The following is a 25,743-nucleotide window of genomic DNA, read 5'->3' on the forward strand; positions in this document are numbered from 1 at the left end:
CTTCGAGGCAAGCAACACTGAAGCATCCAGCTGTTCTGGATGACTGCGTGATAACGCTCCGGTAGCCGATGTGAGCAAGACCTTAAAACAGGTCAACATTCACAAAGCCGCGGGGCCAGATGGATTACCAGGACGTGTACTCAAAGCATGCGCGGACCAACTGGCAAGTGTCTAAACTGACATTTTCAACCTCTCCCTGTCAGTCTGTAATAACTACGTTTCAAGCAGACCACCATTGTCATCCTCTGGGGTCGTAGCATAATAATGGCCTATGCAGCATTTTTATACATGACCCTTTAAGCATGATGATGTTAATTGCTTAATTAACTGAGGAATCAACCTTTGTGGAAGCACCTGCTTTCAATATACTTTGTATCGTTGATTTACTCGTGTTTCCATTATTTTGGTAGTTACCTGTACCTTAGCAACAGAATCTTTCTCGTCTCTCTCGCTCATCTTTCTCGTCTTATGTGTTTCTCTCTCGCTCTCGTCTGTCTCTCTCCACATCTGAAGTGAATTTCTTACCAGTTTCATCCACAAGGTGGCACTGTTGATCCAGGGTCTGATAAATGAAGCATTAGATTTTTACATTTTAGTCATTTAGCAGACATGGGTTTACATGTAGTTTCTCTTTGTCATTGTAATTGTTTATGTGTCCAGAGTGCACACACTGAGGATGAGGAGTGGTCTCCTGCACTAACAGACTGATGGTGTGGGAATGATGGACCTCCCCAATGGCCAATCAAGCATCACCACTGCCTCTGAGGTGAGACACACACCGTTACCCCCTAAACTCCTTACATTCTAATTATAAAAATGTTGGCAATGAGGCCCTTTATCTACTTCCCCAGAGTTAGATGAACTCGTAGATATCGTTTTTAGTACATAAAGGAAGTAGAAAAAGGGCCTCTTGCCAAAATCCTGAAGTATCCCTTAAATTTCTGTGTCCGTGCAGGGCTTGAACATAAGTGCACTGTAGTGTTCCCCCAGGAGAGGTTTGGGAAACGCTGATATAAAGAGCATTGTGGGTGTCAATCAAACCCCTATTTCTTTGAGCTTTTAGTTTCCCATGTTCCCTGTCCTAACGTGCATGTCTCCAGAAGAGCAGCAGCTCAGAGTCTCTCAGTGAGAAGGGTTCTGAACTGAAGAAGAGTTTTGATGCCGTCGTCTTCGATGTCCTGAAGGTCACCCCGGAGGAGTATGCAGTAAGTAGCTACCGATCCAACATATTGTGTTTGTGTGTGTAAGGAATAGTGCTTATGTGACAGTGAGACACTAGAGGGAAGGGGAATGACAATGATGCATCTTGGACAGTCTTTTAGAAGGAGGAGTAAGTGGGTGAGTTCAGTAATAATTGATGTGTGTTGGCAGGAGGACACACTCGCCCTAATTTCCTCTGACACGCTCAATAGAACAAGGCCTATCTAAAAGCTACAGCTCCCAGCCTCAGCTGGATCACCACAGTCCGCCTTAATATCCTAGACAGTCAGTTTCCATGACGTCAGACAACATAAACCAGCTCACTGCGTATTATAGACGATCAGTCTGTAGAGTATAACGAATGGCCTGTCATTTACCTGCTTTTCCTTGAAAAGCCAAAGCGCTGTATATTATTTATTGGAGATTTAGATCCATTGTCTGACTGGTTTTTCTGCAGGCAGTACGGTTAGAGCATTACTGTAACACAGCTGATTTTTGATGTGATTAGGGCAGCAGCTCTTTATCGCTCACACAGTTCCTCTGGTTAAGTATTTAGGAAGGTTTGGTACTCAATGTTCTAGGCTCTATGTATAACTCTAGTTTGAGCTGCTCTTCTCACTGTTGGGAGTCCTCTCCCCTGCAATACCCAGCTAGACAGACAGGGAGCACTACCCTTTCATGTTCAAAGATCAAATAGGGGGTGTTTATTTGTCCTGTTTCCCAAATGTGAGAGTGTAACCTGTACAAGTGTATGGTGTGAAATGGAAATGTGTTTTATGTATATCCCACTCTACCTGAGACACCGGAGCAATTAGGGTTAAGGGCAATTCCACGGTAGCGAAATTACGCTTTAGGAGTTCAAATGCAATAATTTTATAACCAACGTTTCGACTGCCAAACTGTCTTAATCAGGGTAATTGTTTTAAATGTATTCCAAACAAATTTCAAAGTTTAACAAACCATACAATAACTACTTTTACAATTTCCACTGAAAAATGTACATAAACTAATTTAGTGGGACATCTGTGCAGAATGAATGTAAAATCTCTCTCCAGTTTGTATGCTACCACGTTTTCCTAAAACTAAATATCCGCTCCGAATTTAGATTCATAGATGTCTGCAGAAAGAATGGGGTGTCAACTGTGACATGGCCCCTGGAGTTTGAAAAAATATATTTTGGTTTATAAGTAAGTGAAGTGAATTTACACCCGATAATGGAATTGCATCATGGGTCCCTCATCTGTACGATACCAAAATGCATAATTATGAATATCATTGGCATTCTCAAGTTTGGACAGTACAGTACAGTGCAGTACAATCAAGCAGAGTAGAGTTCAGTGCTGTAGATAATACACTTAACAAAAATATAAACGCAACATGCAACAATTTCAAAGATTTTACTGCGTTGAAGTTCATATAAGGATATTAGTCAATTGAAATAAATTAATTTGGCCCTAATCTATGGATGAGTTGGAGTACATCTGTTGGTCACTGAACCCCCCCCCCCCCCCCAAAAACAGGAAAGGACATGGATCAGGAAATCAGTCAGTATCTGCTGTGACCACCATTTGCCTCATGCAGCACCACATCGCATTCGCATGGAGTTGACCAGGCTGTTGATTGTGGCCTGTGCAATGTTGTCTCACTCTTCAATGGCTGTGTGAAGTTGCTGGATATTGGCGGGAACACGCTGTCGTATGCGTCAATCCAGAACATCCCAAACATGCTCAATGGGTGACATGTCTGAGTATGCAGGCCATGGAAGAACTGGGACATTTTCAGCTTCCAGGATTTGTGTACAGATCCTTGCGACATGGGGCTGTGCACGGTCATGCTGAAACATGAGGTGATGTCGGCGGATGAATGGCATGACAATGGGCCTCAGGATCTCGTAACGGTATCTCCGTGCATTGAAGTTGCCATTGATAAAATGCAATTGTGTTTGTTGTCCATAGCTTATGCCTGGGATGTCGTGGTTACACATTGTGTGCGGTTATGAGGCTGGTTGGACGTACTGCCACATTCTGTAAAACGACATTGGAGGCAGCTTATGGTAAAGAAATGAACGTTTACCTTCTCTGGCGACAGCGGTGGGGGACATTCCTGCAGTCAGCATGCAAATTGCGTGCTCCCTCAACTTTGCTGTGTGAAAACTGCACATTTGAGTGTTCTTTTATTGTCCCCAGCACAAGGTGCACCTGTGTAACGATCATGCTATTTAATCAGCTTCTTGATATACCATCCCGTTCAGGTGGATGGATTATCTTGGCGAAGGAGAAATGCTTACTAACAAGGATGTAAAATGAATTTCTGCACAAAATGTGAAAAATAATGTTCCATACTTTTTTTTGAGTATGGAACATTGATCTTTTATTTCAGCTCATGAAACATTGGACCAGCACTTTACATGTTGAGTTTATATTTTTGTTTACAGTACAATGTAGTGTATTTTTACTGTATTGTACTACAGTGCTTTTCAACGTCCATGAACGTTTGGTGTCGGTCAGTGCCTAGTGAGTGAGGATGCTGGTTACAGTAAATGGAGGTGTGTCGAGCTGGGAGAGATGACATTAACTGGATAGTGAGAGATGGAGGGGTTGTCTAGATTCAGACTGTAACACTTTTTAGTTTGACAGGCAGACAACAAAGACAAAACAATTATGAGCTGAACATAACAGTATGTCAGTGGGAGGACAGTAGCAGGTGACCCAACTGGTTTGTGATTGTGACAACTATAATATCTCTTTGTAGCTGGTTCAGTTGCACTATTTCCGTTACTGGTTTTTGGGTAATTCCGTTACCAATTTGGTAACTGAATTAGGAATTTTAATCACCTTAAAATTCATAAACAAAATTGAAATCAGTAAAATCACTAACTAATTGGTCAGTCAACCATTACTTGTTACTTCTGTAAACTTTCATTAACCTCTCATGAGAGAGAAATTAGAAAATATCTCAGATGCTAACGGAATTACAAGGCAATCTTTCTTAATCTTAAAGAATGTAAACAATTTCTCAAACTAAATATAAGTGTTGATAATAGTAAGTAGGGATTTCACTTCATAATTATTGTTTTGATGTATTTCTGATAGCCTTTGGCTTTATCTGGTAGATGTTTTCTAAGACCCCTTTTCCATCTGTTTATCCTAAAATCCAAGTCTTTGTTGACCTCCACAAGTCTGGTTCATCCTTGGGAGCAATTTCCAAACGTCTGAAGGTACCACGTTCATCTGTACAAACAATAGTACGCAAGTATAAACACCATGGGACCACGCAGCCGTCATACCTCTCAGAAAGGAGACGCGTTCTGCCAACGTACTTTGGTGCAAAAAGTGCAAATCAATCGCAGAACAACAGCAAAAGTACTTGTGAAGATACTGGAGGAAACAGGTACAAAAGTATCTATATCCACAGTAAAACAAGTCTTATATCGACATGACATAACCTGAAAGGTCGCTCAGCAAGGAAGATGCCACTGCTCCAAACCGCCATATAAAAGACAGACTACGGTTTGCAACTGCACATGGGGACAAAGATCGTACTTTTTGGAGAAATGTTCTCTGGTCTGATGAAACAAAAATAGAACTGTTTGGCCATAATGACCATTGTTATGTTTGGAAGAAAAAGGGGGAGGCTTGCAAGCCGAAAAACACCATCCCAACTGTGAAGCACGGGGGTGGCAGCATCATGTTGTGGGGGTGCTTTGCTGCAGGAGGGACTGGTGCACTTCACAAAATAGATGGCTTCATGAGGGAGGAAAATTATGTAGATATATTGAAGCAACATCTCAAGACATCAGTCAGGAAGTTAAAGCTTGGTCGCAGATCTTCCAAACGGACAGTGACCCCAAGCATACTTCAAAAGTTGTGGCAAAATAGCTTAAGGACAGCAAAATCAAGGTATTGGAGTGGCCATCACAAAGCCCTGACCTCAATCCTATAGAGAATTTGTGGGCAGAACTGAAAAAGCATGTGTGAACAAGGAGGCCTACAAACCTGACTCAGTTACACCAGCTCTGTCAGGAGGAATGTGCCAAAATTCACCCAACTTATTGTGGGAAGCTTGTGGAAGGCTACCCAAAACGTTTGACCCAAGTTAAACAATTTAAAGGCAATGCTATCAAATACTAATTGAGTATGTAAACTTCTGTCCCACTGGGAATATGATGAAAGAAATAAAAGCTGAAATAAATAATTCTCTCTACTATTATTCTGACATTGCACATTCTTAAAATAAAGTGGTGATCCTAACTGACCTAAGACAAGGAATTTTTACTACGATTAAATGTCAGGAAATGTGAAAAACTGAGTTTAAATGTATTTGCTTAAGGTGTATGTAAACTTCCGACTTCAACTGTATGCCTTCATTTCCCCAAAATATGGTCTCTTAGCATGCATTTGACACCCAATTTGATATGCCCTTATTAAATTCACGTGTTGGTGCTCGTGGGTCCTTTTCGATGAAAATGCCCTTGAGTGCCTTTCTCAAGGGCAGATGGACAGATTTTTGAACTGGCAACCTTTCAGTTACTAGTCCAACGCTGTAACCGCTATGCTACTTCTCCCCAAAATATGGGATTTCTCTTGGTTATTTTGGAAGTATTGAATAAAGTTTGGAAAACACTGCAATGATGTCTGGTCAACTCTTCATTCCTAATCTGTGGCCCAAATTACAGCTCCGCACCTCCCATTCTCCCCTCTCTCCCTCTCTCTCTGTCTCTTTCTCCAGGGTCAGATCACACTCATGGACGCTCCAGTGTTCAAAGCCATCCAGCCTGAGGTGCGTTACAGTACGGGACCGTCTGTTTTTTCCTGCTTCTCCTCTTACACACACACACACACACACACACACAGCATATGTTTTACTATCCTTGTGGGGACCTGTTTTCCCTAAACCTAATCCTAACTTTACCCCTAAACTTAAATAGCCTTTGTCCTCGCGAGGACGTGCAAAATGTTTAACTATCCTTGCGGGGACTTCTGGGGATTTCCAGTACCCACGAGGATAGTGCCCACACACACACACACACACACACACACACACACACACACACACACACACACACCAACTCTCTCACCCTTTTAATGGTCTCTGTGAAAGTCAGTGTATGCGCTTCCTCTCTGTAGCCTTGTTAAGGGAGTTGACAGGCCTCAGGGCTAACATGTGTTTAGGGTTGGCCACAGCTGACCAGTTGAAGCAGCGACCACACCACCACCCCTGTGGCCAGATACAACACAGGCCCGATGCAACTAGGAATCACTCTTGGTTCTGATTGGTTAGCTGTGTAGGCCTATTCATTCTACCTATGCTCAAACTACATTTGGCCCTTGTTTAAGTTAGAAATTGAAGTAAGGATTTATTTTAATCCTTAAGAGTCTATGCTGGCAGGGGGGCGGTTCTACTAAGCTAACATATGGAATAGTTTTAAGATGGTCATACCAAGGATCATTTAGCCATTCTTCGGGATCGGTGTCCCGTCCATGGGACGGTTGAGCTGATGTAGGCTAATGCGATTTAGCATGAGGTTGTCAGTAACAAGAACATTTCCCAGGACATAGACATATCTGATATGGGCAGAAAGCTAATATTCGTGTTAGTCTAACTGCATTGTCCAATTTACAGTAGCTATTACAGTGAAAGAATACCATGCTATTGTTTGAGGAGAGTGCACAATTTTGAACATGAAAAGTTATTAATAAACAAATTAGGCACATTTGGGCAGTCTTGATACAACATTTTTAACAGAAATGCAATGGTTCATTGGATCAGTCTAAAACTTTGCACATGCACTGCTGCCATCTAGTTGCCAAAATCTAAATTGCACCTGGCCTGGAATAATACATTATGGCCTTTCTCTTGCATTTCAAAAATGATGGTACAGAAAAAAATACGAAATAACATTAATTATTTTTCTTTTACCAGAACTGTTGTGTTATTCTCCTACGTTCCTTTCACATTTCCACAAACTTCAAAGTGTTTCCTTTCAAATGGTACCAAGAATATGCATATCCTTGCGGATCTTAAGAGGTTTTACATCTGCAAGACTTGAACATGGTTGTTTAGCAATGATCAACAACCAGTTTGACAGAGTTTGGAGAATTTTGAAAAGAATAATGGGCAAATATTGTACAATCCAGTGTGCAAAGCTCTTAGACTTAAACAGAATTCCTCACAGCTGTAACCACTGCCAAAGGTGATTCAAACATGTATTGACTCAGGGGTGTGAATACTTATGTAAATGAGATATTTCTGTATTTCATTTTCAATACATTTGCAAACATTTCACAAAAAAAAAATGGTTTTGCTTTGTCATTTTGGGGTATTGTGTGTCGATGGGTTAGTGAAAAAAATCTAATTTTGAATGTGTGGAATAAGTCAAGGGGTATGAATAGTTTCTGAAGGCACTGTACATTTACTGTTCTTTTCGACACATCTGTTGATAACGAAATCTGACAATACTTTGGATACGTTCAGTAACATGATAAGAATATTCCTGGAAAGTGTGGAGTAGGTGCAACATAAGCCAACAAATTGGCTAGTTTGATTGAGAGGACTAACTGATTTCCCCAAATGGCCACAGGTATGCACTGTTCCTAAGTAATTTCAATGCACTTTTATGACTCAGAGGAGTCTTCAACTTTAAGGTGCTTTGTGGAGCTCTCCAAGCTGTGCTGTTGAGGAACTAGAGCAAGCGCACTTGTAGTTCTTTTGTTTGGAACACTACACTCTATCCCACCCTCACACAACTACTGTAGTTTGCGCAATCCAAAAAATAGTCAATTATCAATTGCAATCTGGGTCAGGTGGGGATCATTTGAAATCCTATTCCATTGCCAACATGACTAGCTAACTTATAAAATACAACATTAGTTTAAGGCTTTCACAATGCAATTTAGGGAAACCCATCGTAGTTTTGGTGCGCATAGAAATGCGTCATGAGTGCATTCAGGTGTGTGTGGCGTGCCAAATTTTCTTCACAATAGACAAACCGTCTCTTTCTGTTCAGAACAACCCAGGGTATGAGGCCATGACATCTTGTAACTGTACATCAAGCATAGTGATCATAAACATTGATTGTAAAGATATGGAAACGTGAAGTGCACATTTGGACTCACAGGTGTTTGGTTTGCTTGTATGACATCAAAGCGGTATTTATTATAATCCTCAACATCTCATCTTTCAAAATACATGGAGTACTCTAAATTTACAGAATTTCCCTTAATCAGGCAACCAAAAATGTGCTGAAGTTGCCCAATTAGCGTGAGGGATTGGGGCAACTTGTCACGCGAGGTACTCAAGTTCAGTTCGACTGTTAGTCAAATCCCATAAAGCACTGTGAAGCGCAAAGCCAGAGCTCTAATGTCATGTATAGCATGTTACTGTACTGCGTTCCAATTTAGGCATTTGTTAGTGCCTAAATCTGCAATTTTCAACCCATACACGAGTAAAAGGTTAAGAATATGATCATGGTTAAGGTTGGTGGTCAAAAATGGATTTGTTGCTAGCCTGTATGGTGGGACTTTTCTGGCTGCCTGAGCCCTCCTTTGAATCAACTTCCAATGAAAGGCAGTTTTACTGTTGTCTTTGTTGGGGCCTTTCCAAAGCTCTGCTACCGAAGGATTTATAGAGACTAACATGCCCTTGTTTTCTGTTCTGCTTGACTGCACACAGACTGACTGAGCTTTATAAGGCATTTGATGATCTCTCCTCACATTGAAACCCAATGTAGTGTTCTGGGCCCTTCGCTTTTATGAGTGCTGGAAGGAGGGGAGAACAGTAGAGGGAGATGGGGAATATGAGGAAAAGAGAAAGGATGGAGGGAGAGCAGAAGTGACATTAAATAAGGTCAAAGGTGGGGGGCAGGGAAGAGGGTGACAGTAGAGGTAAGTGGGATGGATGGGAAGAAGAGAGCAGAGTGACCCTGTGTGTGTTGGCACAGACCGAAGGCTCTTCCTGCTATGTGTTTCTCTGATCGTGTGTGAAATAGCTCTGTAATACAGAGCCATCACTGAGCTGACATCAGCTGGAATTTGTACTCCTGTCACTCCTTCTACTCACATCTAGAATGGGGGAAAAAATGTGTCTGTGTCCATGGTATGGATGTCTGTGTGTCCTGTTATATCACTCAGTGGGTTTAACTGAATGTATGAATGTGAATGGGATGTAGTTTGTCTGTCACAGTAAAATACTGAGTTTATCTTTTAGTGTCCTCTAAAGCATGTCCTGTTATCATACTGAAATGTATTGTCCTTCTGCTACCACTCTGGAAACTCGACACGACTAGAGCCTGATCTCTGACTGTCTCTCACAGCGGCCAAATCCTTACTGGAGATGTCTAACTCATTTTTGGGGGAACTCTCTCATTGACGGCAGTACAAATAAGTCAGTTACGCAAGTTTGGGTTGCAATTCTCATTGCAGAGTTTTAATGGTACGTGACATGGCACGTTTTATGTAGTAATGAAAGTAGGACTGTGCTGATAGCAGTATCAATTGTATTTTCTTGTCAAAAATGAAAACCTTAACTCTTTGGTCCTTGTAAAAACCTAGTGTATGTGAAATATTGTGTGCTATAGCTTGGAAAATAAATGAATATGACTCTGGATGACATGTTTGTTTCCAACATTAGGGCTGTTTTCTGAAAGAAGTTAAATCAGCGTAGTGTTTTGTTTCCTTGCCACCATACTAACGAGTATCGCAATACTGGTATCGTCCCTGCCCTAAATGAAAGCTGATACTACTAATATTAATAACTTTTTCCAAAATAAGACTTGGCACACTACATGGAAGTCTGTTTTCCATGAAGTAATGCCTTGAAAGTCTTATCCATACCAGTGATGCAGTAGTTTAACCGTTTAACCGTGGATCTTCTTTAGAGTCCATCTCAACTGTACATTTTTCTCACAAACCAGACCCTCATAAAGACAATGTTGACGTCTTGCATGAACTCAGCAAAAAAAGTAACGCCCTCTCATTGTCAACTGCGTTTACTTAACCTCGCTGGGCTAAACGTCCCACCCTAGTCAACAGCCAGTGGAATCCCGTGGTGCGATATTCAAATACCTTAGAAATGCTATTACTTCAATTTCTCAAACATATGACTATTTTACACCATTTTATAGACAACACTCTCGTTAATCTAACCACACTGTCCGATTTCAAAAAGGCTTTACAGTGAAAGCAAAACATTAGATTATGTCAGCACCCAGCCAGAAATAATCAGACACCCATTTTTCAAGCTAGCATATAATGTCACAAAAAACAAAACCACAGCTAAATGCAGCACTAACCTTTGATGATCTTCATCAGATGACAACCCTAGGACATTATGTTATACAATGAATGCATGTTTTGTTCAATCAAGTTCATATTTATATCAAAAACCAGCTTTTTTTACATTAGCATGTGACGTTCAGAACTAGCATACCCCCCGCAAACCTCCGGAGAATTTACTAAATTACTCACGATAAACGTTCACAAAATACATAACATTTATTTTAAGAATTATAGATACAGAACTCCTCTATGCACTCGATATGCCCGATTTTAAAATAGCTTTTCGGTGAAAGCACATTTTGCAATATTCTCAGTAGATAGCCCGGCATCACAGGGCTAGCTATTTAGACACCCAGCAAGTTTAGCCTTCACCAAACTCCGATTTACTATTAGAAAAGTTTGATTACCTTTGGTGTTCTTCGTCAGAATGCACTCCCAGGACTTCTACTTAAATAACAAATGTTGGTTTGGTCCAAAATAACCCATAGTTATATCCAAACGGTGGCGTTTTGTTCGTGCGTTCAAGACACTATCCGAAGTGTAAATAAGGGTCACGAGCATGGCGCATTTCGTGACAAAAGATTTCTAAATATTTCATTACCGTACTTCGAAGCATGTCAACCGCTGTTTAAAATCAATTTTTATGCCATTTTTCTCGTAAAAAAACGATAATATTCCGACCGGGAAAGCGTGTAAACGTACAAAGAGAGAAAATAAAAGCATGCTATCCTCTCGTGCACGAGCCTGAGTCTCATAGTACTGTTACTGGCCACTATCCAAACGCGCTAATGTTTTTCAGCCAGAGCCTGCAAAGCCACGATTCAGCTTTTTGCCGCCTTCTGAGATCCCATGGGAGCCGTAGGAAGTGTCACGTAACAGCAGAGATCCTCTGTAATGGATAGAGATAATCAAGAAGGGCAAGAAATGGTCAGACAGGGTACTTCCTGTACAGAATCTTCTCAGGTTTTGGCCTGCCAAATGAGTTCTGTTATACTCACAGACACCATTCAAACAGTTTTAGAAATGTTGGAGTGTTTTCTATCCAAAGCTAATAATTATATGCATATTCTAGTTTCTGGGCAGGAGTAATAATCAGATTAAATCGGGTACGTTTTTTATCCGGCCGTGAAAATACTGCCCCCTAGCCATAACAGGTTAAAGAATTAGAGATAATCTACTCCTTTATGCAACCACTTTGTCAGATTTCAAAATAACTTTACGGAAAAAGCACATTGCTCAATATTCTGAGTACAGAACTTAGCCTTCAATGCTAAGCTATACAGTTAGCCTACAACCACGACGTCGACAAATCTCTAAAAATATGTTTTAAATATTTACTTACCTTTGCTGATCTTCGGCGGAATGCACTCGGATGGGCACCCACTTCCACAAGAAATGTTCATTTGTTCTGCAAAGTCCATCATTTATGTCCAAATACGTCTGTTTTGTTGACCCATCCAGAACACTTTACAATGCCATGTGGCGTGGACGCAAATCCATAGACGAATTGTTCAAAGTTCCATTACCGTTTGTAGAAACACATCAAATGATGTTTACAATCAATCCTTTAGGGTATTTTTTAACGTAAAATTGCGATAATTTTACAACCGGGCAATAGGTATTCATCCCAGAAGAAAAATAAAAAACAACGAAGTCACGTGCATGCGCATCATAAGACACCTGTCCTCAGACTGGCCAGTGATTGACTGAGCCATAATGTTCTGCCCGGTAACAGGTGACGGATGAAACCAGTTCCTAAAGATTGTTGACAGCCAATGGAAGAGTTAGGAGGTGCAACGTAAATCCTATGTCACTGTAGTTTTTCAAGGGATTCAAAAGAATAACTACATTTCTAATTTCCCCCACTTCCTGATTCAATTTTTCTCTGTTTTTTTTTGCCTGCCATATGCGTTCTGTTATACTCACAGACACCATTAAACAGTTTTAGAAACTTCAGAGTGTTTTCTATCCAAATCTACTAATAATATGCATATTCTATTTTCTGGGCCAGAGTAGTAACCTGTTTAAATTGGGTACGTTTTTCATCCGGCCGTGAAAATACTGCCCCCTAGCCCCAACAGGTTAATTGTTTATGGTTCATTGAACAAGCATTGGAAACAGTGTTTAAACCCTTTACAAAGAAGCTCTGTGAAGTCATTTGGATTTTTACGAATTATCTTTGAAAGACAGGGTCCTGAAAATGGGCAGTTTTCGTTTTTTTGCTGAGTTTATTATTAGTAATGAACAAATATGTCACTTTTTCCTACCAATAATTTAAGCTGTCCTAGTCATTGGTTACGTTGCAATAATGATTTTATAACAGGGTTTATGAATTCTATGACCCTTATTGGGAAAGCAGGCAGCAGAGCTATCTAGCCGTTAGTTAGAATATTGCGTCATGGAAAAAATGTAATCTGCTGGACTGTAAGTAGAAGGCAGCAGTATATCTGTATCAGCAGTCTGATATGTTTAAGCTCGTGTTATGGCGTAATATTCTCACTGTGCCGTCTAACTTCTTAACTGTAAATAGCTCTGTATCCTGAGATATGACCCGAGGCTTAATATTGGTATTGCTGTTTTAGAATCTACTTCTCTAATCGGCATAAAACACATTGTAACTGTGTGTGCACGCTGGTTGCATTGAAGAGCAGACCGCTTGGGATCAGCCTCATCTCATAGAGTGATTAAATCCAACATTATTGCTTTTATTCAAGGACACCGTGGCCCGTTAACAAGAATGTTTTTTCCATAACTGCCGTGTCTGTCTTTGTGGGATTACAGCAGACATGACTATTATGGTTGTGATGCAATATGCATGAACTGACATGGAACAGGTGGATGGAGGTGAGCCTAGAACGAAGGCTTCTCCCTAGAGGCGGAGATAGATGGTGCTACTCACAGCCGTTATAGTGCTACTCACAACCAAGCCACCGAGAGAAGAATGTAATGGACTGACTGTTTTATCTGTAGTACTGTGTGTCTTCTCTTAGATGGCCATGTCTACATGTCCAGTAGAACAGGGAATCATCTTCATCTGTTCATCATGTGTCATGCTCTGAATGATTCACCTCATGGTGTTCTCCCCCGGTAACAGTGGTAGCTGGTAGGCCATAGGAGGCAGAAGAAGAAAATGACAGCAACATCCAGGTCCGTCTCCAACAGCTTCTGGCTGCTGGAGCTGTTTTCTGGGAAATGGAAAAATGTTACAGAAAGAAAGACTGGTTCATAGAGAGGGAGGAAAGGGGAGAGGGATGGAGAGAAGAGGGAAAGAAAAGTTGTTGAGCTGCTGAAAACATGTAACTGAAGCAATGTATTTCTAGTCAAGTTTTACAAGTGTTGTTAAATTCAAAGTTAGTTCTAGCAGAGGCCCATATTTGGTTCTGCTTAGAGAAGTGTGACGTGGGTCCGACTGGATCCTGGCTGGAGAACGGGCAATGATGGAGAGGGGAGAGGATATACGCGGGAGAGGAGACTCCTTTAGAGCCTGCAGACAGAATGGCTAAGACCCCTGGCTCTGGAGATGGGCGATGCCCCACTCTAGACCCTGTCACCTGCAGATATCACCTTATCCTCTTGTCTCTCTGTCCTCTATCTCCCCCACCCCTCCGTCTCTGTAGCTCCATCTCTCCATATGCTCAGTGATGGCTGTCTGCTCTGGGGCTGAAACATGAACAGAGGAAGAGAGGAAAAGAGTAATGTTTTTACCCTGTGGTTACATAAACAGCATTAGAAGTAAATTAGGTTTTTGCAGGAAGAGATTGTTTTGGCTTGTATGGAAGCGGCATCACTGACATTGTAATACGTACCACTGAGAAGTATGCCACTTCTCTTAGAAGTCTGTACCCACCACACACAGTCAGACACTCACTGGAAATAGAAAACACACTCAACTTCTACTTTAACATGACACACACACAGGCAGTGTGTTGCTTTTAAAAACAGAGTTTATTTGAATCGAGCATTTCAGCTTACTGTGTGTGTGTTTGTGTCCAATCAAGTTGTTCCTCTCCTACCATTTTATGAGCCATGACATTACCTGTGTGGAAAAGTGAACAGGGCCTGGTTTCCCTATGGCGATGCAACTTTCCTTCAATATGATTGAAATAGGCCTTTAGCCTACTGTTTATAAACTGAGTGTACAAAACATTATGAACATTCTTTCCGTGACGTAGACTGACCAGGTGAAAGCTATGATCCCTTACTTTTGTCACTTGTTAAATCCACTTAATCAGTGTAGATGAAGGGGAGAAGACCGGGTTAAAGAAGGGTTGAGACATGCATTGTGTGTGTGTGCCATTCAGAGGGCGAATGGGCAAGATAAAATATTCAAGTGCCTTTGAACGGGGTATGGTTGTAAGCTGTGGCGTAAAGTACTTCAGTAAAAATACTTGAAAGTACTACTTGAACCTGTTGGGGATCCCTGCCCGGTATTGGGATTCATTGTCATGTGACCATGGTGGGGAATTCAAAACTGCAAGAGTCTAATCATTTCAAATACTCAAATAATCAACTATTTTCCTCCATTTGAAAGATGCACATCTCCTAAATCTAACCACGTTGTCCGATTTTCAAAGAGGCTTTACGGAGAATGCATAAAGTTAGGTTATGTTAGGAGAGTACATTGACAATAGCTGTGTGTAATGTTTAGCCAATTCAAAGAAGGGCATCAACAGAGACAGAAAACCAGCTAGAATTATGCACTTACCTTTGACAATCTGCATCAGATGACACTCATAGGACATTATGTTATACAATACATGCATTTTTAGTTCCATCAAGTTCATATTTATATCCAAAAACAGCATTTACAGTCGCGGTGAAATTCAGAATTTTTTTCGGCTCGAATGCTCCCAGTGAATCCAGCGTTACAAATCACGGAATTACTATTCGAAAACATTGGTAAATTATAATATTGTCATTCAAAGAATAATATATTATCATCTCGTAATTGCTACCGAATGGCCAGATCTCAAAATAACTTTACTGGGAAATCACATTTTGCAATAAACGGGGTACTATGCTAAGAACAATAGGCTAGGCTATACAGGTTAGCAGCATCTAATATCATAATAACATTGTAAATATCCCCTTACCTTTGATTATCTCCATCAGAAGGCACTGCCAGGAATCCCAGGTCCAGAACAAATGTGGTTTCTTTTGACAAAGTTCATAATTTATGTCCAAATAACACCAAGTAGTTAGCGTTCAGTAGGCTCCCACAAAACGTGGTGGGGGGGTGTAAAATCACGCCGAAAAGCTAAAAAAACCTAGTAAATAATCTATTTACGTTCGTTCAAACATGTCAAACGTTGTTTAGCATCAATCTTTTGGTCCATTTTTAACGTGAAACATCAGTAAACATCAGTAATATTTTCACACGACCTATCCTGTGTCTAGAAAAATGATTATGACAAATTCACTCTTCTCAGATTTATGCGCAGGCGCGAAAAAATGAAGTGACGACATGTCAACTTCCCTGCATTCTAATTTGCTCTCTGTTAATCATAGACGCTTCAAACAACTTTATAAAGATCGTTGACATCTAGTGGAAGCCGTAGGAGTTGCGAAATGAATCCTTTCTCACTGTGGTATCTATAAAACAATGACACTATATAGTACAGTCACAAAATTCACTTTTTTTTTAAATCTATTTTTCACAGGTTTTTGCCTGCAATATGAGTTTTGTTATACTTACAGACACCATTCAAACTGTTTTAGAAAATTCAGAGTGTTTTCTATCCGAATGTGTTAATAATATGCATATCCTAGCTTCTGAGTTGGTGTAGGAGGCAGTTAAAAATGGGCACATATTTTTTCCAAAATTCTCAAAGCTGCCCCCTAGCCCGTAGAGGTTTAAGTTGTTTTTGGGGCTATCTGTACTTTAATTTACTATTTATATTTTTGCCAACTTTTACTCCAGTGCTTTCCTGAAGAAATATACTTTTTCCACCATACATTGTCCCTGACACTTAAAAGTACCAGTTACATCTTGAATGCTTAGCAGGACAGGAACATTGTCTAATTTACGCACTTCTCAAGAGAACATCTGTGGTCATCTGATGTGGTGGACTCACTAAACATAAATACTTTGTTTGTAAATTGAGTGTTGGCGTGTCCCTGGCTACCAGTAAAAAAGCATCTAACGACACCCTTAATTGTTCTACTAGTGGTGTGAGGCAGCCGTTTAGATTAAGAGCGTTTAAGTGCAACATTAATAACAATGGTTTTGGGAACTCGCTTGGAGATTTAACAATGCTCCTTCGAAGGTTCTAACAATGAATTTAGCCTTAAGATGCTTTTGGGAAACCGGCCCAGGACAGTAGTAGAACATGCACTACAGGCATTATAGACGGAGTGTCTCTGGAAAACGAATCTCCTACACATCACATAAAACTAGGCATGTTGGGATGCATACATATTCGCAGGATATGAGCTAACTACCTAACATAAAACTAGCAAATGGGGGGCTGGAATGTAGGGCTAGGGAATGAGGCACTGTCTAAGAGATGTATTTTCATAGGCTTTCAATGAGGGGAATGTACAACATACACACACCGATACATAGGGCTTCCTAAAGGCAGGTAAGGTAATGGTCTGAATGCCAATCAGGTCAGTGCTGTAGGTAATGTTGCCGTGGTATTGAGGCACTCGGCTCAGGCAATTAGGAGGGTCTCCTACTGCCTTTCTCTCTCCTGGCCTTACAGCACAGACCTGGACCCCTCCATGTAATATTACCTCACACTAACTTCCCATCATGCCTGCTGTCAACCTCTCTCTCTCTTTCCCCTCCCCATCTCTCCACAAGCTGTAGCTGATGCCCCCCTCCTCACTCTCTCTCTAACCCTCTCTCTCCCTCATCCCACTCTTCTCAGCTGTAGCTAATGCCCCCTCTCTCTCTCTAACCCTCTCTCCCTCATCCCACTCTTCTCAGCTGTAGCTAATGCCCCCTCTCTCTCTCTAACCCTCTCTCTCCCTCATCCCACTCTTCTCAGCTGTAGCTAATGCCCCCTCTCTCTCTCTCTAACCCTCTCTCTCCCTCATCCCACTCTTCTCAGCTGTAGCTAATGCCCCCTCTCTCTCTCTCTAACCCTCTCTCTCCCTCATCCCACTCTTCTCAGCTGTAGCTAATGCCCCCTCTCTCTCTCTAACCCCCTCTCTCTCCCTCATCCCACTCTTCTCAGCTGTAGCTAATGCCCCCTCTCTCTCTAACCCTCTCTCTCCCTCATCCCACTCTTCTCAGCTGTAGCTAATGCCCCCTCTCTCTCTCTAACCCTCTCTCCCTCATCCCACTCTTCTCAGCTGTAGCTAATGCCCCCTCTCTCTCTCTAACCCCCTCTCTCTTCCTCATCCCACTCTTCTCAGCTGTAGATAATGCCCCCTCTCTCTAACCCTCTCTCTCTCTAACCCTCTCTCCCTCATCCCACTCTTCTCAGCTGTAGCTAATGCCCCCTCTCTCTCTCTAACCCTCTCTCTCCCTCATCCCACTCTTCTCAGCTGTAGCTAATGCCCCCTCTCTCTCTCTAACCCTCTCTCTCCCTCATCCCACTCTTCTCAGCTGTAGCTAATGCCCCCTCTCTCTCTTACCCCCTCTCTCTCCCTCATCCCACTCTTCTCAGCTGTAGCTAATGCCCCCTCTCTCTCTCTAACCCTCTCTCTCCCTCATCCCACTCTTCTCAGCTGTAGCTAATGCCCCTCTCTCTCTCTAACCCTCTCTCTCTCTAACCCTCTCTCTCTCTAACCCTCTCTCCCTCATCCCACTCTTCTCAGCTGTAGCTAATGCCCCCTCTCTCTCTCTAACCCTCTCTCTCCCTCATCCCACTCTTCTCAGCTGTAGCTAATGCCCCCTCTCTCTCTCTAACCCTCTCTCTCCCTCATCCCACTCTTCTCAGCTGTAGCTAATGCCCCCTCTCTCTCTCTAACCCTCTCTCTCCCTCATCCCACTCTTCTCAGCTGTAGCTAATGCTCTTTAGGTCCACAGGGTGTGTGGAGCTCCAGGTTTCCACTGTGTTGACTGAAACAAGGCCCAGAGCAGAGAAGTGGTGGTGGTATCTCACATTAGCTCAGCTCTGTTAGTGGTTTGGCAAGAGTTGATTTCGCCGTGTGTGTGTACTTGAAAACGCATGCTGTGGACTCATCTGTGTTAGCCAGGGCAGTGTACTTCACTGTGTGTCTGATTTAGCAATAGAAAGCTTTGAGATGAAGGTAGGGCTGGGACCAACGTCAACTGCCAAGGCAACCAGTGCCTTTCAAGTAATGATCCCGAATTTGTTGTAAAATACCATTTTTCTGCTTTACGCTCAAAGGCATTGGCACCAATTCGACAATGGTATGGCACAGACATGACCAAGTGACAATTGCAAGTAACGCAACAGCTATGTGGTAGGTTAATATCATTGATTTGATTCTGGTACTAACGAAACCCATCTAAGAAGGTTTTTACAGAGGAGATTTTAGTCGCACAATTTTACGCCTAACTATATTTGGTGTAGTATTTCTCAATGAAAAAATTTGCATTAAAATGAGTCATCTCATCATTACTGAAGAATCCCTGCTGTTGAACAATCACAGATGAAGGGGCGTAGACTTGTTCGGCAGCCAAAAAGGTTGTCTGCCCGAACAACCGAAAAAACCCTTAATAACCTCTTACATCTAGACGTTCCGCTAGCGGAACACCTGCTCCAATAGCCAATGATGGGCGTGGCGCGAATTACAAATTCCTCAAAAATACAAAAACTTCAATTTTTCAAACATATGACTATTTTACACCATTTTAAAGACAAGACTCTCCTTTATCTAACCACACTGTCCGATTTCAAAAAGGCTTTACAACGAAAGCAAAACATTAGATTATGTCAGCAGAGTACCCAGCCAGAACAAATCAGACACCCATTTTTCAAGCTAGCATATAATGTCACAAAAAACAAAACCACAGCTAAATGCAGCACTAACCTTTTGATGATCTTCATCAGATGACACCCCTAGGACATTATGTTATACAATACATGCATGTTTTGTTCAATCAAGTTCATATTTATATCAAAAACCAGCTTTTTACATTAGCATGTGACGTTCAGAACTAGCATACCCCCCGCAAACTTCCGGTGAATTTACTAAATTACTCACGATAAACGTTCACAAAAAACATAATTATTTTAAGAATTATAGATACAGAACTCTATGCACTCGCTATGTCCGATTTTAAAATAGCTTTTCGGTGAAAGCACATTTTGCAATATTCTCAGTAGATAGCCCAGCCATCACGGCTAGCTATTTAGACACCCAGCAAGTTTAGCACTCACCAAAGTCAGATTTACTATAAGAAAAATGTTATTACCTTTGCTGTTCTTCGTCAGAATGCACTCCCAGGACTTCTACTTCAATAACAAATGTTGGTTTGGTCCCAAATAATCTATAGTTATATCCAAACAGCGGCGTTTTGTTCGTGCGTTCAAGACACTATCCGAATGGTAAAGAAGGGTGACGAGCATGACGCATTTCGTGACCAAAAATGTCTAAATATTCCATTACCGTACTTCGAAGCATGTCAACCGCTGTTTAAAATCAATTTTTATGCCATTTTTCTCGTAAAAAAGCGATAATATTCCGACCGGAAGTGGTGGTTTTCGTTCAAAGAGAGAGAGAAAGTAAACATGGAGTCGACTCGTGCACGAGCCTTAGTCTCATAGTACTCTGACCGGCCACTATCCAAACGCGCTAATGTTTTTCAGCCAGGGCCTGCAAAGCCACGATTCAGCTTTTTGCCGCCTTCTGAGAGCCCATGGGAGCCGTAGGAAGTGTCACGTAACAGCAGAGATCCCCTGTATTGGATAGAGATAATCAAGAAGGCCAAGAAATGGTCAGACAGGGTACTTCCTGTTTGGAATCTTCTCAGGTTTTGGCCTGCCAAATGAGTTCTGTTATACACAGACACCATTCAAACAGTTTTAGAAACGTTGGAGTGTTTTCTATCCAAAGCTAATAATTATATGCATATTCTAGTTTCTGGGCAGGAGTAATAATCAGATTAAATCGGGTACGTTTTTTATCCGGCCGTGAAAATACTGCCCCCTAGTCATAACAGGTTAACGAAGTCCAAAACTAATAAAAACATCACGTCGTCATAATATATGCACAAACTCATCCGAACTCTTTCGGCTGGGAAGCATGCGGACGCCTTTAGTCAGTCTCCCAATGGCATATTCCAATGTGGGAGCCTTTATTAGGAGATGGGGAAGGAGAACATTGGAGACGTGAATAACAAGTGCAGAATAGAGGGGTTGAGAGACAGGTAGAGGGGAGCGCATGTTTAAAGAGGAGTGTAGGTTAGATAAGTGACTTAACTACTGGGCTAACACCACACACACACACACACACACACACAGTTGGTTCTCTCTTAGTGGTGTAGAGTGTCTGTCATGGCAGCAGTGTAACAGTTTACTGAGGCCTGCTGAAAGCTGCTGTCAGGAGGCTCTGGACTCCTCACCACCTCCTCGCTCTCTCTCTCCACTCCGACCCGCCAACTCCCACTTGTTCCCCTTCAAACACACACAGGGACATTGCGTAGGTTTCTTTGCGAGGGCTCACTGGGCCGGGGGGTGGTGGAGGAGGTTACCTCCAGACAGCCAGTGTCAGAGGAGGTCATCAGGAGAGTAGTTCAGCTGATTAGTAGAGATTACACCACATTTTCCTACTCTTCAATCAATGTGTCCCTGATAATATCCCTGGCCCATGATCCAGTCTGCTGTGCCCAGAGAAGTCTCTCCTCCCCTGCTGTCTGTGTGTGTGGTCTCACCCCTCTCAGGGCTGGTACAGGGTCTGTCCAAGGGCACTAGTATCTGACTGATCCCCTCTGATTACTGGGATGATTGTTCACCCTCTGCTCTGAGGAAGCACAAGGTGGTGCAGAGTTTGATATATTTGATTTTAATTTATTCGATAGTTAAAGGTAGTATGCTGCTCAGCCGGAGGGAACATTGGTGTTCCTATATGCCCTGTATCCCTTCTCTCTCTGAACTGTTAAGAACAAACTGGGTTTGTCTTTTGTGGAAAACACTAACTCTTTACTACTTTCAAGACCGACTGTGTAAGTTGCTGTGTGTGTGACTGCTTTAGGATCTATTGTGTGTTTGGGTGTGTGTCATGTCAATCTGACACACACACACAATCTCTTATCTGGCTGTGTGTGTGTTTGTGTCTATCTCTTAACTGAGTGTGTGTGTGTTTAGGAGCTGTCGAGTTGTGGCTGGAACAAGAAGGAGAAGCACAGCTCTGCCCCCAATGCTGTGGCCTTCACCCGCAGATTCAACCAGGTAACACACACACACACACACACACACACACACACACAGAAAAGCGGGGGGTGAATAGGGGGAGAAATGTACCCCTAGAGCTGAGTTATGAGCCTTCAGTCTTGGCTAGCAGGTAATGGAGCGATTTACATCCTCTTCACCACATCTCAATTCATCCCCTCTTCCAGAATCCTTTGTTTTGGAGCTTGGAGGATGTCATGGTAACAAAACCTACCTTCTGCTGACTTGTTAACTCATCTCCTATAGGGAACACACACTCAAACCCAGTCTGTCTCATTGTTTAGCCCCATCAGACTGATATGGCTAATGAAGGCTCAGAAGAGACCTTAGACTCCTTCCCTCACTGTCTCTGGTGTTTAACTGTTTGGACACATTTCTCTGTGGTCTGCGAATGTGTTTGCATGGTTTTAGTATATATGTGTGTGTGTGTGTGTGTGTGTGTGTGTGTGTGTGTGTGTGTGGCCCGCACTCTCAGTGCCCTGTGACGTCATCCTCAGGAAGCCCTCTCATGACGCACAGGCGGCCTTCACCTTTAATCCTGCTCTTTCTGCCCCTTCCCTCTCTCCAATCTCCCCAGTCTCTCCCTGCCCATTTACGTGTCTTTAAGACCTTGCGGTCTCCTTATGAGATTATGTTAGAGGAATGTGTTTCTGTGGAAACTTCCCCACTTCTAGGCTAGCCCAAACAGCCGTTACAGATGTTAGTTCGCTGTACAACACAGGGCTGGCCGACAAGCAGCAGGCAGATGGGCATCAGCGAAGGAAAGTGAGCCTTGTGAATAATGGGGCTTGGACAGGGACAAGAGGCAGTCCCTGAGATGTTCCAGTCTTTGTACTCTTCCTTTTAACTGTTATTGGCAGCAGTCTTTGGACGACAAGGGGAAGTCTGCATTCTTTCAGTCTAGTACTGCTCAAGTCGAAATCAACCCTTAGCTAGCTCCATACTGCTTCGGTATGACTTCATGTTTATCTGAAAACACTGGATTAATGGAAGCAGTAAGGTAATTGTTCAACCTTGCACTTTGATAAAGGTTTTGGATTGAGTGTATAGGTTGGTATGACTGGAGAGGGGTAGCTGTTGAGTGGGATGTAGTGGAGAGGTGGGTACAGGGATGGAGAGGGGTGAACAGGGTAATGGGGGTGTTAGGGTTAGAGCTAACGAAGGTTGAAGAGGGGTAGAGTAAGTTCTGGGTGGATGGGGCCTGAGAGGAGGCTGTTTCCTAAACCTAGTCCAGTTTCCCATAATGTAGAATCAGAGACTCTACGTGGGTCACAGCCAGTACTACCGGGTGGCTACTTTAGACGGGGTCATGGTTTGAATTACACTTCTGTTTGTTTAGTGAGTCACTAGTAGTAGTTGAAGGCATCAGCCACTAACCGAACCCTAGCCAGGCCCAGCTGTAGCCTCTTCAACACTCCTTACCCAGGCAGTGAGAGAGGGAGCTATCGTGAACTGCTTTTATGAGGGACTCAGCCACATTAGAGATAATCCACAGCTATCAGCTGGTATCTCTATGTTCCATACTATTTATGATGAAACAGCAGAGCTTTATAAGACCATAAACACTACAGGAAAGACAACTAAGAGCCTCTGCTTTTTCCTCTGGCCTGTAGAGTGCACACACATAGACATTCGCAGAGAGAGAGAGATAGACACAGAGCATCTGTGTTGTAACAGCTGCCAGAAGCAGCGGGGTGATTTACAGTGACATGCGGACAGTGTAGTGGCCATATTGGACAGGCTTATAAACCTTCTCTGCTGGGAGTAGTATTACAAGGCTGCTGCAGCTTTAGTTGGATATTATATGAGACTTTAGTGGCTTATAATGTCACCACTGTGTCTGCACTGCACCTGTGGCTGAGGGCAGGTGTGTGTGTGCTAGAGGGAAGAGCTTGTTCAGGTGAACAGTACTGCCTCACTGGATTATGGGATTAGTTTTATTAGTGGATCTCCATTCTCTCCTCTGTCTCTCTCTCTGTCTGCTGGTCTCTCTCTCTCTGTTATTTAGTGCAGTGTTTTAGATTCTAGCCTGTGCCCCCTCCTGTTTACTATTTCCTTCGTCTTGACTTCCATGGAGCAAAAACACTGACTTTTCTGAGAAGAGGCACTCAAACCAGATGCAGGCCAGTGAATAACTTGACATTTTGAAAGAGAGTCGAGGTGCATGGACATCTCCTGAGCCAGAGGGTAGTGTAGTGGTGTGACTGTCGCACCCTTGGTCTGGTTCATAGCGTAGGAGCCTTTTGGTGTAGCATGCCAGGATTTAGAGTCTCTAGGCTGTTAGAGAAAAAAAGTGATTTCGCTACCCTGCAACTCTTCAACCACTCTATTTTACGTGACTGTGGGTTTCTATACAGAGCCACCTGCAGTTAGCTAATATCGCACACTGTCCCTCTGGGGGGGGGGGGGGGGGGGAGTTTTGTTAACTAGAGCAGCCCCCCTCTCCCCCTTCTCATCTTCAGCACAACCCTGCTCCGTACAGTAGAACCATAGTCACACACACACACACTCTCTCTAAAGGTTTGGAGATGGGAAGAGGGAAAGTGAGTGGGAGGAGAGCGCGACTCCTGGAGAGATGGAGATAAAGCCAGTGAGTGGGAGAGGGTGATAGAGAGTGAGATAAGGGGAGCGATGGTTGCAGAGAAAGACTTCAGGGACCATCGGTACTGTGTGTGTAGTTGATGACATTGATGTCTTCGTCTATTACACAGACAGACTGGATCTATTTCCTTTGTTTGTCCTGTGGTTAGGTGACATCAGCACTCTAGATCTCATCTTGGATCTGCCCTGATCTCTCTCTCTCTCTCTCTCTCTCTCTCTCTCTCGAACAGTGTACAAACAGCTGTAGACTATAAAAGACTCAGGAGGCCTGATATCAGCTTATTCTTTCCCCATTACTTCTCATCTTTCTTTCCTCTCTCATGAGGGCTGTTGGACCAGATGCTGACTGATTTATTGACCTTATTTGCTATGAGAGGAGATCCGTGCATGTGTGAGAGAGAGCTCTTGGCCAATGGCCATTGATGTCTCGGTCCGATCACTTTGTTCTGTCTGGGGGTTCACACACACACACACACACACACACACACACACACAGAGAGACCTCATTCACTCACAACGTGTCAGGAACCATGGCAGGAACATTGTACGGTACCTGATGTTAAATGGCTATTATGGTTAGGTCTCAGCCACCAATCACATGTGAGTGTGTGTGTGTGTGTGTGTGTGTGTGTGTGTGTGTGTGTGTGTGTGTCTTCTCTGTCTTAACCATCTGTCTGCTTGTTGTTGAGCACTTTGTGCTATGCATTTATTGCCGTTGGTTGATTGTTTTGTGTCCAGACGACTTTCTGGGTGGTGAGGGAGATTCTGCATGCTCAGACCCTGAAGATCAGAGCTGAGGTACTCAGTCTCTACATCAGAACTGCCAAGGTAAACACACTGTACTCTACTGCGTATGCTCTACAGTAGTACTTTGTGAAGCAAGAACCACAGATTCTTGATTCATATTCACGAGTGGACAATAAATATATTGTAATGTGAAGGTGTGTGTATTCATCCTTGTTCTCTGTTCCCAACAGAAACTGTGTGACATAAACAACCTGCATGCAGTGATGGCTGTGGTGTCAGGCCTACAAAGCGCTCCCATCTATAGACTCTCCAAGACATGGGCGGTGAGTTACTGTGTCCCTGCAGCTCAAAACAATCATCCTTCTCAACTGAGATGTGTTGACGGTGTGAAGAGCAGTCGCATATGTAAATGGTCCTTCTCTATTTCACCAGTTATTACACTGTCAATACATTGCTGGAATATGTAATGGTCTTGTGTATTGGAAGCATCTGTGCAGAAACCTCAGAACAGAGAAAACCGCGAGAGGGAACGGTCTGATTCTGATCCATCCTCACAGACGGACAGAGCCTTGGAGATTAGGGCTGACATAATGACATACTGACGCGGTGAT

The 25,743-nt window shown here is 42.7% G+C and overlaps 1 protein-coding gene across 8 annotated transcripts in view; it reads left to right on the top strand.

The window, feature by feature from the left end:
- ralgps2 (Ral GEF with PH domain and SH3 binding motif 2) overlaps window positions 1-25,743 on the top strand; it is a 137,960-nt gene that overhangs the window by 53,092 nt on the left and 59,125 nt on the right. For 7 of the 8 annotated variants that reach the window (XM_029707408.1, XM_029707407.1, XM_029707414.1 and 4 more), the window contains 6 exons: window positions 661-766; window positions 1,101-1,205; window positions 5,929-5,979; window positions 21,701-21,784; window positions 25,124-25,213; window positions 25,363-25,455. In XM_029707408.1, coding sequence (XP_029563268.1) covers window positions 719-766; window positions 1,101-1,205; window positions 5,929-5,979; window positions 21,701-21,784; window positions 25,124-25,213; window positions 25,363-25,455 — 471 coding nt within the window. In that variant the 5' untranslated portion in view covers window positions 661-718. The remainder of the gene's footprint in view (window positions 1-660; window positions 767-1,100; window positions 1,206-5,928; window positions 5,980-21,700; window positions 21,785-25,123; window positions 25,214-25,362; window positions 25,456-25,743) is intronic. The other variant, XM_029707413.1, reaches the window with a different exon arrangement.

This window comes from Salmo trutta, chromosome 22 (assembly GCF_901001165.1).
Source record: "Salmo trutta chromosome 22, fSalTru1.1, whole genome shotgun sequence".
Lineage (NCBI taxonomy): Eukaryota > Metazoa > Chordata > Actinopteri > Salmoniformes > Salmonidae > Salmo > Salmo trutta.